At 44.0% G+C, this 12,941-nt stretch overlaps 1 protein-coding gene across 2 annotated transcripts in view; it reads left to right on the top strand.

The window, feature by feature from the left end:
- LOC138246180 (uncharacterized protein ZSWIM9-like) overlaps positions 1-12,941 on the top strand; it is a 135,849-nt gene that overhangs the window by 72,210 nt on the left and 50,698 nt on the right. For both annotated transcript variants that reach the window (XM_069200504.1, XM_069200505.1), the window contains exons 5-7: positions 1,952-2,075; positions 2,161-2,277; positions 2,944-3,259. In XM_069200504.1, coding sequence (XP_069056605.1) covers positions 1,952-2,075; positions 2,161-2,277; positions 2,944-3,259 — 557 coding nt within the window. The remainder of the gene's footprint in view (positions 1-1,951; positions 2,076-2,160; positions 2,278-2,943; positions 3,260-12,941) is intronic.

Here is a 12,941-nt window from a genome sequence, read left to right as displayed (position 1 = left end):
GAAGGCCCCCAGCATGTTTTGCCAGGAATGGTTTGGCCAGGCTCACTCCGTGTGGTCAGGAAACAAAAGGGACACAAACTGACCTCTATTGCTGACATCCCATAGTCAGACCTCTGCATGCCCCTGATGGCCTCATTATCGCTTTGGTTGCATGTCTCCTGTGTCCTTGTGAAACAGGCACCACCATTATTAAAAGTCTCCTCCAGGAGAGGCTCCCATTGTTCTTCTCAGCACTTGGGGCAGCTGGTCCATCCCAGTCAGCCGTTTCAGCATTATAGCTGTACTGTATGATATATTTGGTTAGAAGGCCCCCTAGCATGTTTTGTCAGGAATGGTAGGAAGCCAGACTCACTCCTCAGTCTGTGTTGTCAGCAAGCAAAAGGGACACAAACTGACCTGCTGCTGAAATCCCATATTCAGACCTCTGCATGCCCCTGATGTCATCAGTATCACTTTGGTCACATGTCTCCCGGACCCTTGTGAAACAGGCACCACCATTATTAAAAGTCTCCTCCAAGTGAGAGATCTCTCAAGGAGGTGCATCTTGATTTTTGGCTGTCACAAATTTGCACTGCTTTGCTGCCCCTTAGGAATTTTCAGCTTCTCACAGGAGAACCCCTTCTCCCCAAACGCAGCATCTACAGCTCCATGGTGAATCTGGTCTCAGTGTTTGTTTTCTGGCCAGGTGGCTTACCCCAGATTTCTAGAGAGCACTGTTTGCTGGAGTAGGGGTCAGAGAACTAAAGTAAAGCTCTTTCATTACTACAAGCTTGGGAGTAAATCCTTAAACAAACATCTAGTGTATGCTCCCTTAACTGTAATTCTACAGCCTGCAGGGTAATTTTACTAAACTAACCGCATGTTTCTGCAGGCTTCCAGTGATCAGAGTTCAACCTTTACTGTTTTATTAGTACTGTGTCTTCACAGAAGAGTTGTAACTCATGTTTTCCCGTTCAATGCGGCCTTTTTCAAAGATTCCTTTTTCCTAGGTTCTTTTTTCCTGACATCTTTTCTCCTTCTCTGTTTTCTGATTTCATGCTCCTAACCCACCTCTCTCTACCAATTACAGTCTATTGTAATAGATTTGGAGCAGTGTTTTATAATTATAGCCTTTTATCCTTAAACCTCTGCTACATCAGTAAGCAGGAGGGTAGGGGGAGTCGGTGAGGGTGGGGGAATCATTCAGAGTATGACGAAGCAGGAATCGTGCTGTAAATCAGCAGAGCGCCCATATATAGATTAGAAAACTACTGACTACTGCTGAAGCCTCTTCTGGCTGACAACCCGTCCTCTTCCGGGCTACGGGCTTTGATGCATCAGGAGGCCTGAGCTGTTCATGGTCGGTCCTTCTGAGGAAAATGTCTGCCCAGGTGAGCATGATGGACCCAAGTTGGGAAAATCAGCAGTGGGCCTCAAGGGTAGGATAAAACAATTTGGAGGTTGTTTCTAAGAAACGGCAAAAAAATGCTGACCCAGGTACTACAACAACATGGTGGGCCCGCTCTGGCTCTAATTTCTGAAAGAAATGCTTCCACCCATTTGGCTGAAGCATATTAGTCCAAAATGGACCACCAGTGTAGTAGTTAACGTGCAGTATGGCTTTGAGAGTTCAGTTTGTGATATGTGCTATAGGAATGTTTGCTACAGTTATAATTAGCACAACACAGCTTTATTTATTGTAACACAACTACAGAATCCATTTGTAATCCAAATTGTTGTCCATCTTGCCATGGGCCTCCTGTGTTTCACAAAAGGTAGGAACCACCCAACAAAATGCATGAATGGAGTGCTGTACGCCATAATGTGCTGCCAGTGAATTTGAGAGAAACTAAGTTTTCAACATAAATTATTCTGTGATCTGTTAAATTTGATATACTCATTGATAAACGGAGTTGCCTAAATATAAAAAATTAGATGCTGGAGAAATTATTTTTCAATCTGTTTTCACCAGATTCTTCCTCATCAGATGTGACTAATTCCTACAGTCCTCCTGCCTCACCTAGGGTGCCAGAGGAGATGCCAGTGACCATATTCTCCATTCCATTTGATGACCCATCGCCTATGGAGTTCATTGTGTAAAGCAATTTATTAGAACTCTATTTTACTTTATTTTGGGTGAGTTGATATTCTGCATGTTCATCTGTTTCCTTACTCTTGCAGCTGTAAAGAGGTGCTAAAGTTGGATGAGGACCTGCAGTGCCCACAACCTGCATTCTTTACCACTGATGATCCTATGTGTGTGCCAGCAGAACAGCACAGCATCCAAACACAAGACGGGTAATACTACAACAATGCTACTATAGTTTGTCACAAATAATGGCAGAGAATGATCACAAGAGCCCGAAACTACGTTAACAGTTACACACTAGCTAACCCTAGCTAATCTAGGAGCCCTAAACATGAACGTTCATGTTTGGCGATTGTGGTTCTGAAGCAAAGAATTCCAAAGTGGCACTGACACATGGCTCTGATTAACTCAAGTATGAAAAGTGCTGGATGATGTTACTGAGAAATTAATTTGAGGAAAATTAGTACAGTGAAATATATATTTAGGATTCATTTCAGGCTCCTAGCCAAGGAGCCTTGTCTTAACAAAATGTTGAAACAGTAGCTGCCCCAAAGTAATTTTAATTACTCTTGGTTAAATGATTGGACCTTTTACTGCCAATGGGTGGCCTTTAAGCATCATATGGTGCTTTCTACTGCGTGGCCATTGATGGCTGTACCATGTGGTAGTTCATACACTAGTAAACTATCTAATCTAGATTCAACTTACTTAGACTTAATTAGTGTTTCTATATTTTTCAGATCTTATAATGGCCAACACAGACAATATTAAAAACTCTGAATCCAGGCAGATGACATGACTTCTGATTCATTGTTTTGAAAGGTCTCACTTTTTCGGGTTAAATGTAAATATATGTTCAAATGTTTGGTTTTCAGCACAAATACTGACAATTGTGAGACATATGAGGTACCAGATGTGATGGTGGAAGAGGAGGTGGTGGCAGTCAGCCAAACTGAGGGGGATGCAGAAAACCCTTCAGAGGAAGGAGAGAGTCATCACACTGGGGAAGGAGTTCTTGGCCGCAGTGAAGAGTGGTACTTCCAACCCACACAAGAGGAAGATGGATGTTCTGTCGAAGACAAAAAATTTGAGCTCATCACTGAGTATAATGTCAACGAAACAAAAGACAAAATCGCAACTGAGCGCAGCAGACGCCGCAAAAATACAACGCATAATCCAAACGTGCAAAATGTAAGCCAGACTGAAAAAAAATGCATTAATTCCTGAAAATGATGTAGAATATTAGTGGCCTCCACACTCACTGTAGAAAGAATTGCTACTAATTTGTAATTCTATATGTCTTTTTTGCGTTCTGACTACCATAGGGAAAGTTAAGTTTTTGACTGTTTGCAATTCTGACTTTCTTGAACAGTGTGCATCATACAATGTAAATAGTTTCAGCTAAATCTTTCAAGTAACTATTGCCCTCATTACGGCTTTGGTAGTCTTCACAGAAGACCGCCAAAGCCGCGGGCGCCAGAAGACCGCCAGTGCTGGCAGTCTTCTGCCCACCATATCACGGTTACTGCTGGATTTCCGCCACACTTTGGGCAGAAATCCAGCAGTAGTCGTGCTGACGGTCGGAGGCACTTGGGCGGTCCCACCATCGGCCCCGCCAGTATGACTCCACCAGCCATATTATGGGAAATAATACGACTTGGCAATGTCCTGCTGGTGCGGCCCTGCCGGTGGTGAAAGCGCCTGTTCCCTGCCGGATTACTTTCTCCTCGCACCAGGTAAGGTGATTGTCCGACAGGGGGGGGGGGGGGCAGGGGATGTTGTGTGTGTGGTGTGTGCGTGCATGAATGTGTGTATGCGTGGTTGTATGCATGTCTGAATGTTGAAGTGAGTGCGTGTATGCATGTAAGTGTGTATGCATGTGTGGTGTGTGAGTGTTGTGGTGAATGCGTGCTTTGATTCGTGTGAGTATGCATGTTTGGATGGGTGTGAGTATGCATGCTTAAATGTGTGTTTGAATGTTGAAGTGAGTGCGTGTATGGATGTGTGTGAGTGAATGCATGCATGTATTGTAGGTGAATGAGTGTATGTGTGGTGCGTGTGGGTGTCTGTGCATGTATGTGGGGGTGGGGGCGCTGTGTCAGAAGGAGGGGTGGGGGGCTCTGTGTCAGAAGGGGAGTGGAGGACACTGTGGCTGGAGGGGGGGGGTCTAGTGCTTGCTGGGTGGGAGTCAGCTACCAGTGACTGGGAAGAAATTCCCTGTCACTGGTAGCCTTTCTGCCATGGTTTTCGTGGCAGTGCTACCGGCAAGGAAACCCTGGTGGAACTGCAGCTCCTAATACGTTCGGCGGTCTTCTGTGGACCGCTGGGTCAGAGGTTCACATCTCCTGCCCAGCGGCTCCGACCGCCATGGTGGTACAAGTGGAGATGTGGCAGGTTGGTAGAGGCCAACCTGCCACACTCCTAATGTGGCGGTCTTCACCGCCAGCCTGTTGATGTTCATGATGACCCCCTATATGTTTTTACTTCCCCATTCAATTCAAATCAGGGTAGTCCCTGCTCATTCTTTAATTTCTTACCTATTTTTGTAGCTCCCATTCTCTTTTTCTCCTTGTTAGTTTATTTTGAGGTTTTGTATGGTGCTGACTTGGACATATTAGGCATATAGCACTGAACATGTTTAAAATGTACTTAGTCATAAATAAAAAATACATCTTTTATTTTAGGCACTTAACTCTCAGAATAGAGAGGCAGAGCTAGGCTTATTCAGGAAGGTGGGATGGGCTTTGAAATTCAGTATCTCAAGTCCTCCCAGGTGTTCCTGGAGATCTCCAGCCTGTCCTCGCCCAGGCTATACAGGACATTCATGACATAGTCATACTCCCAATTCATTTTGGCTTGGCTACTACGAATTACAACAGGTGGGCCATATGCACCAATGACGCCATTCACCAAAATGCTTGGCTGTAGTCCTGTTTTTCAGGCAATGTCCAGTTGTATGTCATAGGCATTTGCCCTAATGCTCCTTTCGCTACTCCGGCAGAAGTGCCCATTAGCACCAGCAAATCCAACATCAGGAAGGCAACCAGCAGTTTCGCAGTTGAGGCCATAGTGCCCCTGTGGTCAAGATCAAATTGCCGCCCAGTCCACTGACCAACCTGCAAGCCCCTTTAGCATGCCCTTGCCGAGTACAGCCACCTGGTGGAAAGCAGAATCTGATGATTCTTGCCAGATTGGCATGCCATAACATCAGTTAGATGGGTTCTGCAACTTGTCTGGACGAATGTGCCCTATCGTTCATTCTCACATCGCCGCACCTTCCACTGGTCCCCCACGACTGATGTGGAACCATCTGTCCATTTTGCCACAGGAAGTGCAAGTCCTTTTGGTTAAAGGGGCTTTTGAGAAGGTGCAAGCACCAGACATGCTTATTCCAGTTACTTTCTGATGCAAAGAAAGACAGAGGACTTTCTCATTTTAGACCCCCACCCTCTTAGCACCTTCCCCCAGAAGGAAACATTCTAAATGCTCGCACGGGCCGAGCTCTAGTCTGCTCCTGACACTGGAGATAGGATGGTAGCCTTGACCCTGCAGGATGCCTAATTCCATATACCCGTCATTGCTACTTGGGGTTCATAGTGGGACAGGGGCGTTTTGCTATGCTGCCATTTAGTCTCACCAGTGCTCCTCGGGCATTCATGAAAGTGATGATGTTGATGGTAGCACAATTTCAGAGTTAAGTGTGCCAGTCTTCTCCTAACAGGACAATTGGCTGTTTGACGGCAGGTTTGCCCCACGCAGTCCTCAAGCATCTCCACACTAAAGCGTAACTCCTGTCATATTTAGGGTTCACTACCAATGTGCAGAGGTTGCACACCTTTCCTTCTCAGATGCTCCCCTTCACCTAAGCCATTCTAGACACTCTCAGTTTTATGCCTTTCTCCTGGAAAAGAGAGTCCACAATGTTCAGTCTGTGATCTGGATCTTTCAGCCTCAGTCCTGGATTTCAGTGAGGTTGACTGATGATACTGATGGCCTCCAAAATCCTTCTGGCCGAGGGAAGCAGATGGCATAATCAGGCTCTGCAGTGGGATCTGAAGTAATATCAAGGGGACCCCTCCTACCACATTCAGAAGCTCTGTAGTGGCGGCTACTGCATCGCAATTTAGTCAGCGACAGACACATCTCTCTTTCCAACCAGAGCTGACAGTGATGACTGAAGCATCACTTCTGGGTTGGGGGTAGCCATCTACTGGAGGTGGAGATCAGAGGACTCTGGTTTCTGGTGGAGTCCTGACTTCCTATCAACCTTCTGAAGCTGAGGGCCATGCACTGGGCGTTGAAAGCCTTCCTTCTTCCATCAAGGGGGTAGTCTTGTATAGGTGCTCATGGACACCATCACCACCATGTGATACTGCAAAAATCAGGATGGGGTGGGGTCACGGATGATGTACCTGGATGCCCTGCACCTCTGGAAATGGCTGGACCGCCAAGCAATTTTCCTGCTGGTGCGATACCTAGCAGGATTATTAAATGCAAGGGCAGCAGAACTCAGCTGTCTGTGCCTAGCGGATCATGAGTGGCGATTGGCCCTTGGAGGTGGTGCATGGTCTGCTCCTTGAATGCAGAGAACCTTGACTTGACCTGTTTGCCACTGTCTAGAATGTGTAATGTCACATTAGAGTTTCAAAGGCAACTCTAGCTCGGTGTTCAGCCTCGTGTGGAAGTCGGGCCCCATGTATGCCTTTCTGCATATACTACTCCTTCCCCAAGTTCTCAGGAAGATCAAGACCAACCAGTCCAAAGTCATCCTAGTGGTCCAAGAAATTGAGTGTATGATAGTCAAAACTCCTGTTCTTGAGAATCTGTCCTCCAATTAGCCTGCCCCTCCTAGAGGATCTACTGTTGCTGCAGCAGGACAGGGTTTTGCAACTAGTCGCAATCTCCACCTTCATGCTTGGTGATTGAGTGGTGACAGCTTAACACCTTCCACCTTCATCTTTGCAGCCTGTATATTCCTGTCATTGGGAGAGATACTTGATATCATCCTGGCAGCCTGTCATTAGGAGAATTTTGTAGATTGATAAACCTCCTCCAGGCAGAGTTGTCTAACGTTTTGTTGTTTTGTTGTTTTGTCCTTAGCCTGGCAAGGTATTGCTCAGGTCATTTAACTAGTACCTTTCTGCTCTTTCAGCTTTTTATGGTTGTTGGATCATCCTTCACTGGTTAAGTCTCCAGTTATGTGCTTTTTGAAAGGTTTACATTTGTTTCCTCCTTCTCCCTTTGTCATGCCACAGTGTAACCTTGGCTTTGTCCTCTCATTTCTAATGTGCACTCCCTATGAGTTGCTTCACAGTTGTCTCATTTGGCTTCTCACCCACAAGACAGCGTACCTCATCACCATAACATTAGCGTGACATATATCTTAGCTTTTTTGGCTTCCCAGTGACCTCGCAGGCTCTAATTAGAGCTAATACTGCTTCCATTTAAAGTGTGATGTTTGCAACCACTCTTTACATTTTGCACAGCAGAGTTTGACTATTAGGAAGACACCAGAGCCATAGTCCCGGTCACCAATTGTTGGGGTAAGCCTGTCCTCAGTGCTTATGTTTATATGTTTGTTTGGCATTCTCACGTCACATGTGCTATGTACCACATGGATTGCTGAGACAATAGGTGATGGTGTTGTCTGTAGGTTGGTTTGTGGCCATTAGCTATACTGTTTATGCAGGATATAAAACATTTTATGTATTTTTCGGTGTTTCTTTCTGTTTTTAACATGTCCCAAAAGTCTTCAGTTTCAACAGCTTGGTATAACCGGTTTCAAGTTGTGTATCAGTCAGTGATATCTGTTGAGTACTATGTCAGGGCTAGAAAAATCATAAAAATCATTAAAATGTTACTAGACCTGCAGGTTGAGTAACTTAAATAATCTACTTGACCTAATTGTAATGTACTTGACCCGTAAACGGGTCTCAAATTGTGTGATCCTAGGCAAATAGTTTACCGTCGCCTTTTTCTTCATTCTCCCATATGATTGCACCCTCAAATATGAGAGCTCAGTATTTCTGCAATACAAAAAACCTCTTTTGTTTTATTAAGTAGACTAAAGTTTGCTGCATGCATCACAAGAATCTAGCCCCCATACCCATGACGTCTAGCCCACATAACCTAAGACTTCTTTTAGTTTACTAACCACTTTGCCATCGGGGCAGGAGTATTTCTCAGTTTGTTTAAACACTCAATTTTAATAAATATATTACTAAACCCATGATGTGATAACATATTGTCATCTACATCTGTGTGTAACTTTCCAACAAATGTCTAAAAATCTCTCCACTAACTTTCAGCTTTCCTGATAAAACTATAGTGTATTAACAATCTATGAAAATTGGGTTTGAGAAACCATATCCTCTGCACATCAACACGTAAAGTATTCTGATTTGTTTTCATCCTATTAAAATATTTTTTTCATCACACTGAAATATAAAAAAGGGCTTTCACAGTTACTAAAATATATTTCGAAATGTGTGCACAGTTAACTTAGTCATTTAAATGTAGGAAAAACCTGACACCCTATGTCCTTTCATTTTACATTCTAAGCAGCAGGTCACACAGTTCACCTTACAAATTCTGCAGTCAGAAGGAAAATTAATTGTAGGAAAAACTGACTTTTGACCTCTATCTGTGAACACAGAGCAAATGTGACATAAGAACAAGATTTAAACAGCATCTTTTATTGCCCCTCCACTTTTCAACTGAACATAACATCTGTTCAGTGTCAACTCGCCACAAGGGACGAGTAAGTATTAAAAATAGCTTGTCCTGATCAAATAAGACTCGCCAATGCGAGTGGTCGAGTGGATTTTTCGAGCCTTGTATGCTTGTATATACACCTATCTCTTTGTCTGATTCTTCATGTAATGCCTACTCTTCTCCAGGGCAGTATTTTAGCTTAGGGGTCTCTTCAATCGGTCCCGATGAATGCAAATGATCTGAATAGGCAATATGGCAGAAACCTGTTGATCAATTTAAACTTTATGGGACTATTGCTTCCCCTGCAAGTCCTTTGCAGTTTTTTAACATATTTTATTGTTTTGGCAAGATAACACAAGAAAGAAAGATACACCCAATAATCCCACAGCACACCCACAGTTCTGTTTCAGTATATTTAGTGGACCAGTCACAGCTCACTCGGCTCACAGTATCAGAGCTAGTGTCCTAGGCCGCGGTCCGGACATCGACCATCCAGCCTCCTTACTGTGGCCATTGCCTGCTGCGGTTATGGCTCCATCCACGGGGCATCCTCCAAGTCACCTGTCAGGCCGTGGTATGCCCCCTATTGTCCACATACCTTTTCAATTTGTTTAGGGCATTCCTGCCTTTCGTACACCACTCTCTCTGCCTCCATGCATTGATTTATCCCCTCACGCCACATGGTCTTAGTGGATGCGACAGCTTCTGCCCCAACACCTGGCCAGCTCTCGCTTGGCTACGACAGAACCCAACATGCAGAACAGTAATTTCTTCTTAGGGAGATCCCATCATTGAGTATGCCTACAATAATAAATTGTGGTGATCTAACAATGAGAGCCCAAAAAACAATCCCAACTGGCCAATTATCCCTTCCCAGTATTCCAATATATCCCGGCATTCCCAGAGTGTGTGAAGAAATATGTTCTTGACCATACTGCAGCGGACACGCATTGGGGTGCTCACTCTTCCCATTTTATAAAGCCGAGATCTGTTGTAGTATACTCTGTGGAGAATTTTGAACTGCATTAAGTCCATTGTAGTTTCTAACTTTGCCTTGAATGGCAACCTTAATGAATAAACTGTTTACCTATCAAACCACCCTATCTAAACAGCTTTCTCGAGACACTGTACTAGGGGTTCTCTTTTTATAAACAACAAAAAATACACCTTCGTATCTAGTTAAGCTAGAGAGAATAGTCACTGTTGGGCCCCCTACCCAATGTACCTCAGCTCCCTCATTCCCCTCCTACATTCCATACTCTCATGATCATCACCTGCCCTCTGGAGAGCTTTAAAGATGGCTGATGTTCCAAGCTCAGATCTGCTCCCTTCTACTTTGACAATCCTTCAGGGCTACCTCCTTAAAAGTAACTACAACCAAAGAGCCCTCCTACGGTCAAAAAGATGCAGAAATCCACCCTCTGTCCAGGCTGAGAGCATCCCCGAACGAATTATCATGAGGATGCATTAACAGCCTGTTAAATTCACAGTCTGGTACCCTTTCTCCAGCGGCAGAAGCTAATTCCCTATGAAATATGGCTTTATTTGGCAGAGTTCCTTTGATCTGGAAGATGGGAAGACAGCACTTCTCACTTAGCCAGGCCAGTTATGAATAGATTTCATTTAGACTGTACCTGGGAAATAAATTTGCAAGTATTTGAAGGACTAAAGATGAAAACCTTAATATGAATTATGGACCCATTCATACATATACACAGTTCTGTTTGCCACGTGCCAGTCAGAAAATATAATGTAACAAATCTTAACCATAAAGTGCCTGCTGGCTTTCAAAGAACTAGCATCAGCATGCTTTATTAAAAGGAACTGCCCATTTCTTTTGGTCCCCAATTGATTTGTTGGGAGTCCGCATTAAAAATCAGAATAGGTTTCAAATGCTACCGGGCTATCAGCTAACTTATCCTTGCTCAGCCTTCACATATTGCAGATTGTATGACCTGCAGTCTACTCCATGCCAGCTTGCTCTAGCTGTCAAGAGGCAGCTATCGCATTGTAAAAAGTGTCCACTGTCCGTTGAAGCACCAAACCAATTTTAACGGGGCATTACAGTTGGGTTGGACTGCTTTCAGGAATTCACTCCACAGCAACAATCAAAAAGCTGACATTAAAAAGGTAAACACAACTGGGTATTTTTCATGAATACAACCCAGTTCCCTACAACTGCCTACTACATATTTAGACCGGTTGACCAGAAATGTACTTCTGCAGTAAAGAACGTTTCTACACAGTGATCATCAGGTTGGTGGGTGGACATCAGAGATGTACTAGAACATGACAGTAAACGGGAACAGATAAGAAAGGATAAAATGCAGACTTACTAGTGTCTCAAACCAGTTGATCGCAAGGTACCAGCAGCTCTGACACCTTCAGAGTAGCTCACAGCCTGGAGTTTACTTTTAACTAAGAATAGGGTGTCCCATTTTCCTTTAAATTTTATTGGAAGGCTGTGTTTATTTTACATTATTATCATGAGGCTGCAGCTAGCAGAACCTGATAATGAGCAGTGCTCAGTCAGATTTATGACCGAAGCTCGGGCTGGGGCACAGAGGTGAAGAGCTTAAGCACTGAGTTACTTAACTTAAATAAAAGTCCTTGCTAACTCAATATTGGAGGTGAGAACAAAATTATGTTTCTGAATGCTGTTAAATGGGAGAACATTCAAATGAAAAGTTACCTTAATGATTAACACTTCATTTTCATTTTTTCTCACATTGTAAAGTTTCACATTTACAAACAGCAGGCCTCTTGCTCGCTGTGGCCAGTAGACATTGTGCCATATATATCCATAGCTGAAAAATACAGTCATTTGTTTTTAAATATGTGTAATTTATAGTGCAGAAAAATGTGCCATATTTTGAACATTTTTGCAGAACATTTTTTAGCACTTTAAATTCCTCCCATTAAAAAAAAAAAATGGTTGTTTGTTTGTGTTATTCATGTAATGGTGGTACGTATCCCCAAAGAACATGCTCACACTGACACATGTGGCAGTCTTGTTGTAGTGCATCTCATGAAAGTATTTTGTTCAAACCATAGTATCTGCCTCTGTGGTCATTAGGCTTAAAGTCAATGAAGCTGGGCATGGGCGTGTCTAATAACAATGCACAGGTTGTTTAGCCTCCAGTAGCTTGCCATTATTTTCACTGATCAGAGAAGTAGCTCTTACTACAAATAAGGTTGGAGACCCCTGTATTACATCATACACATATTAAAGCCAGGAATAGTTTCTTCTGGTGACTGTTTGAGAAATAAAAGTGTTAATATCAGCATTTATTGGGGACAAGAATAGAAAGTGTGTGTTCAAGTTGGATGTATTCATTTGGTGCAGTTAGCCTATAGTATTAATCAGACATTTTCACAGTGCCCTGGGTTCCAGTCTTAGCAACTTGAGAGTAGGCATAGCTTAAATTCTCTGTGACAAGCTATATATAGTTATTAGTGTTGCTTAAGGTTTGGTCTTATTTAGAGAAATTAATCTGTGCTTTCATAGAGAGGCACTGAGGACCCAGCAGTGGTTACCTCCTAATAGCTGAAGCATAACATGCATCTAAGTTCCTGTTTTAGGCCCTCATTATGACATTGGTGGCAAATGCCGTCTACCGCCACGGCGATAGCCGCCAACATACCATCGCCGTGGCTACTGCCCGTCCATGCCATTATGACCGTAGACGGAATTCTGCCAGAAGGCTGGTGGAATTCTGTTGACGGTCATAGCGGCGGACTGTGGTAAGGTGGCAATTGCTGCCAGCAGCAGCGCCACGCCAGCAAAACACGGCTTACAGTCTCATGTTCCATAATACGGCCTGGTGGTGGTTTGCTGGCGGATGCTGCTGCTGAGAGCAGCGCCACGCCACATCCCGTCTCCTGCTGGAGGACCCTCTGCATGCATGTAAGTCGGGTTCTCCGACAGGAGAGGGGGGTGAGGGGTGTTGTGTGTGAGAATGCGTGCATGCATGTGTAATGCGCGTTTGCGTGAGTGGGTGTGTGTGTACGTGCATGTTGTGTTGTGAGATTGCGTGTGTGCCTGGATGTATGTTCGTGAGTGTTGCTGTCAGTGTGTATGAATGTATGAATGTGTGGGTGAATGTGTGTGTGTGTGTGTGTGTGTGTGTGTATGGGTGTGTGTGTATGTATATGTGTG

This window comes from Pleurodeles waltl, chromosome 7, assembly GCF_031143425.1.
Source record: "Pleurodeles waltl isolate 20211129_DDA chromosome 7, aPleWal1.hap1.20221129, whole genome shotgun sequence".
NCBI lineage: Eukaryota > Metazoa > Chordata > Amphibia > Caudata > Salamandridae > Pleurodeles > Pleurodeles waltl.
Note: the sequence above shows the minus strand (reverse complement) of the source record. Positions and strands in the feature narration are given on the sequence as shown.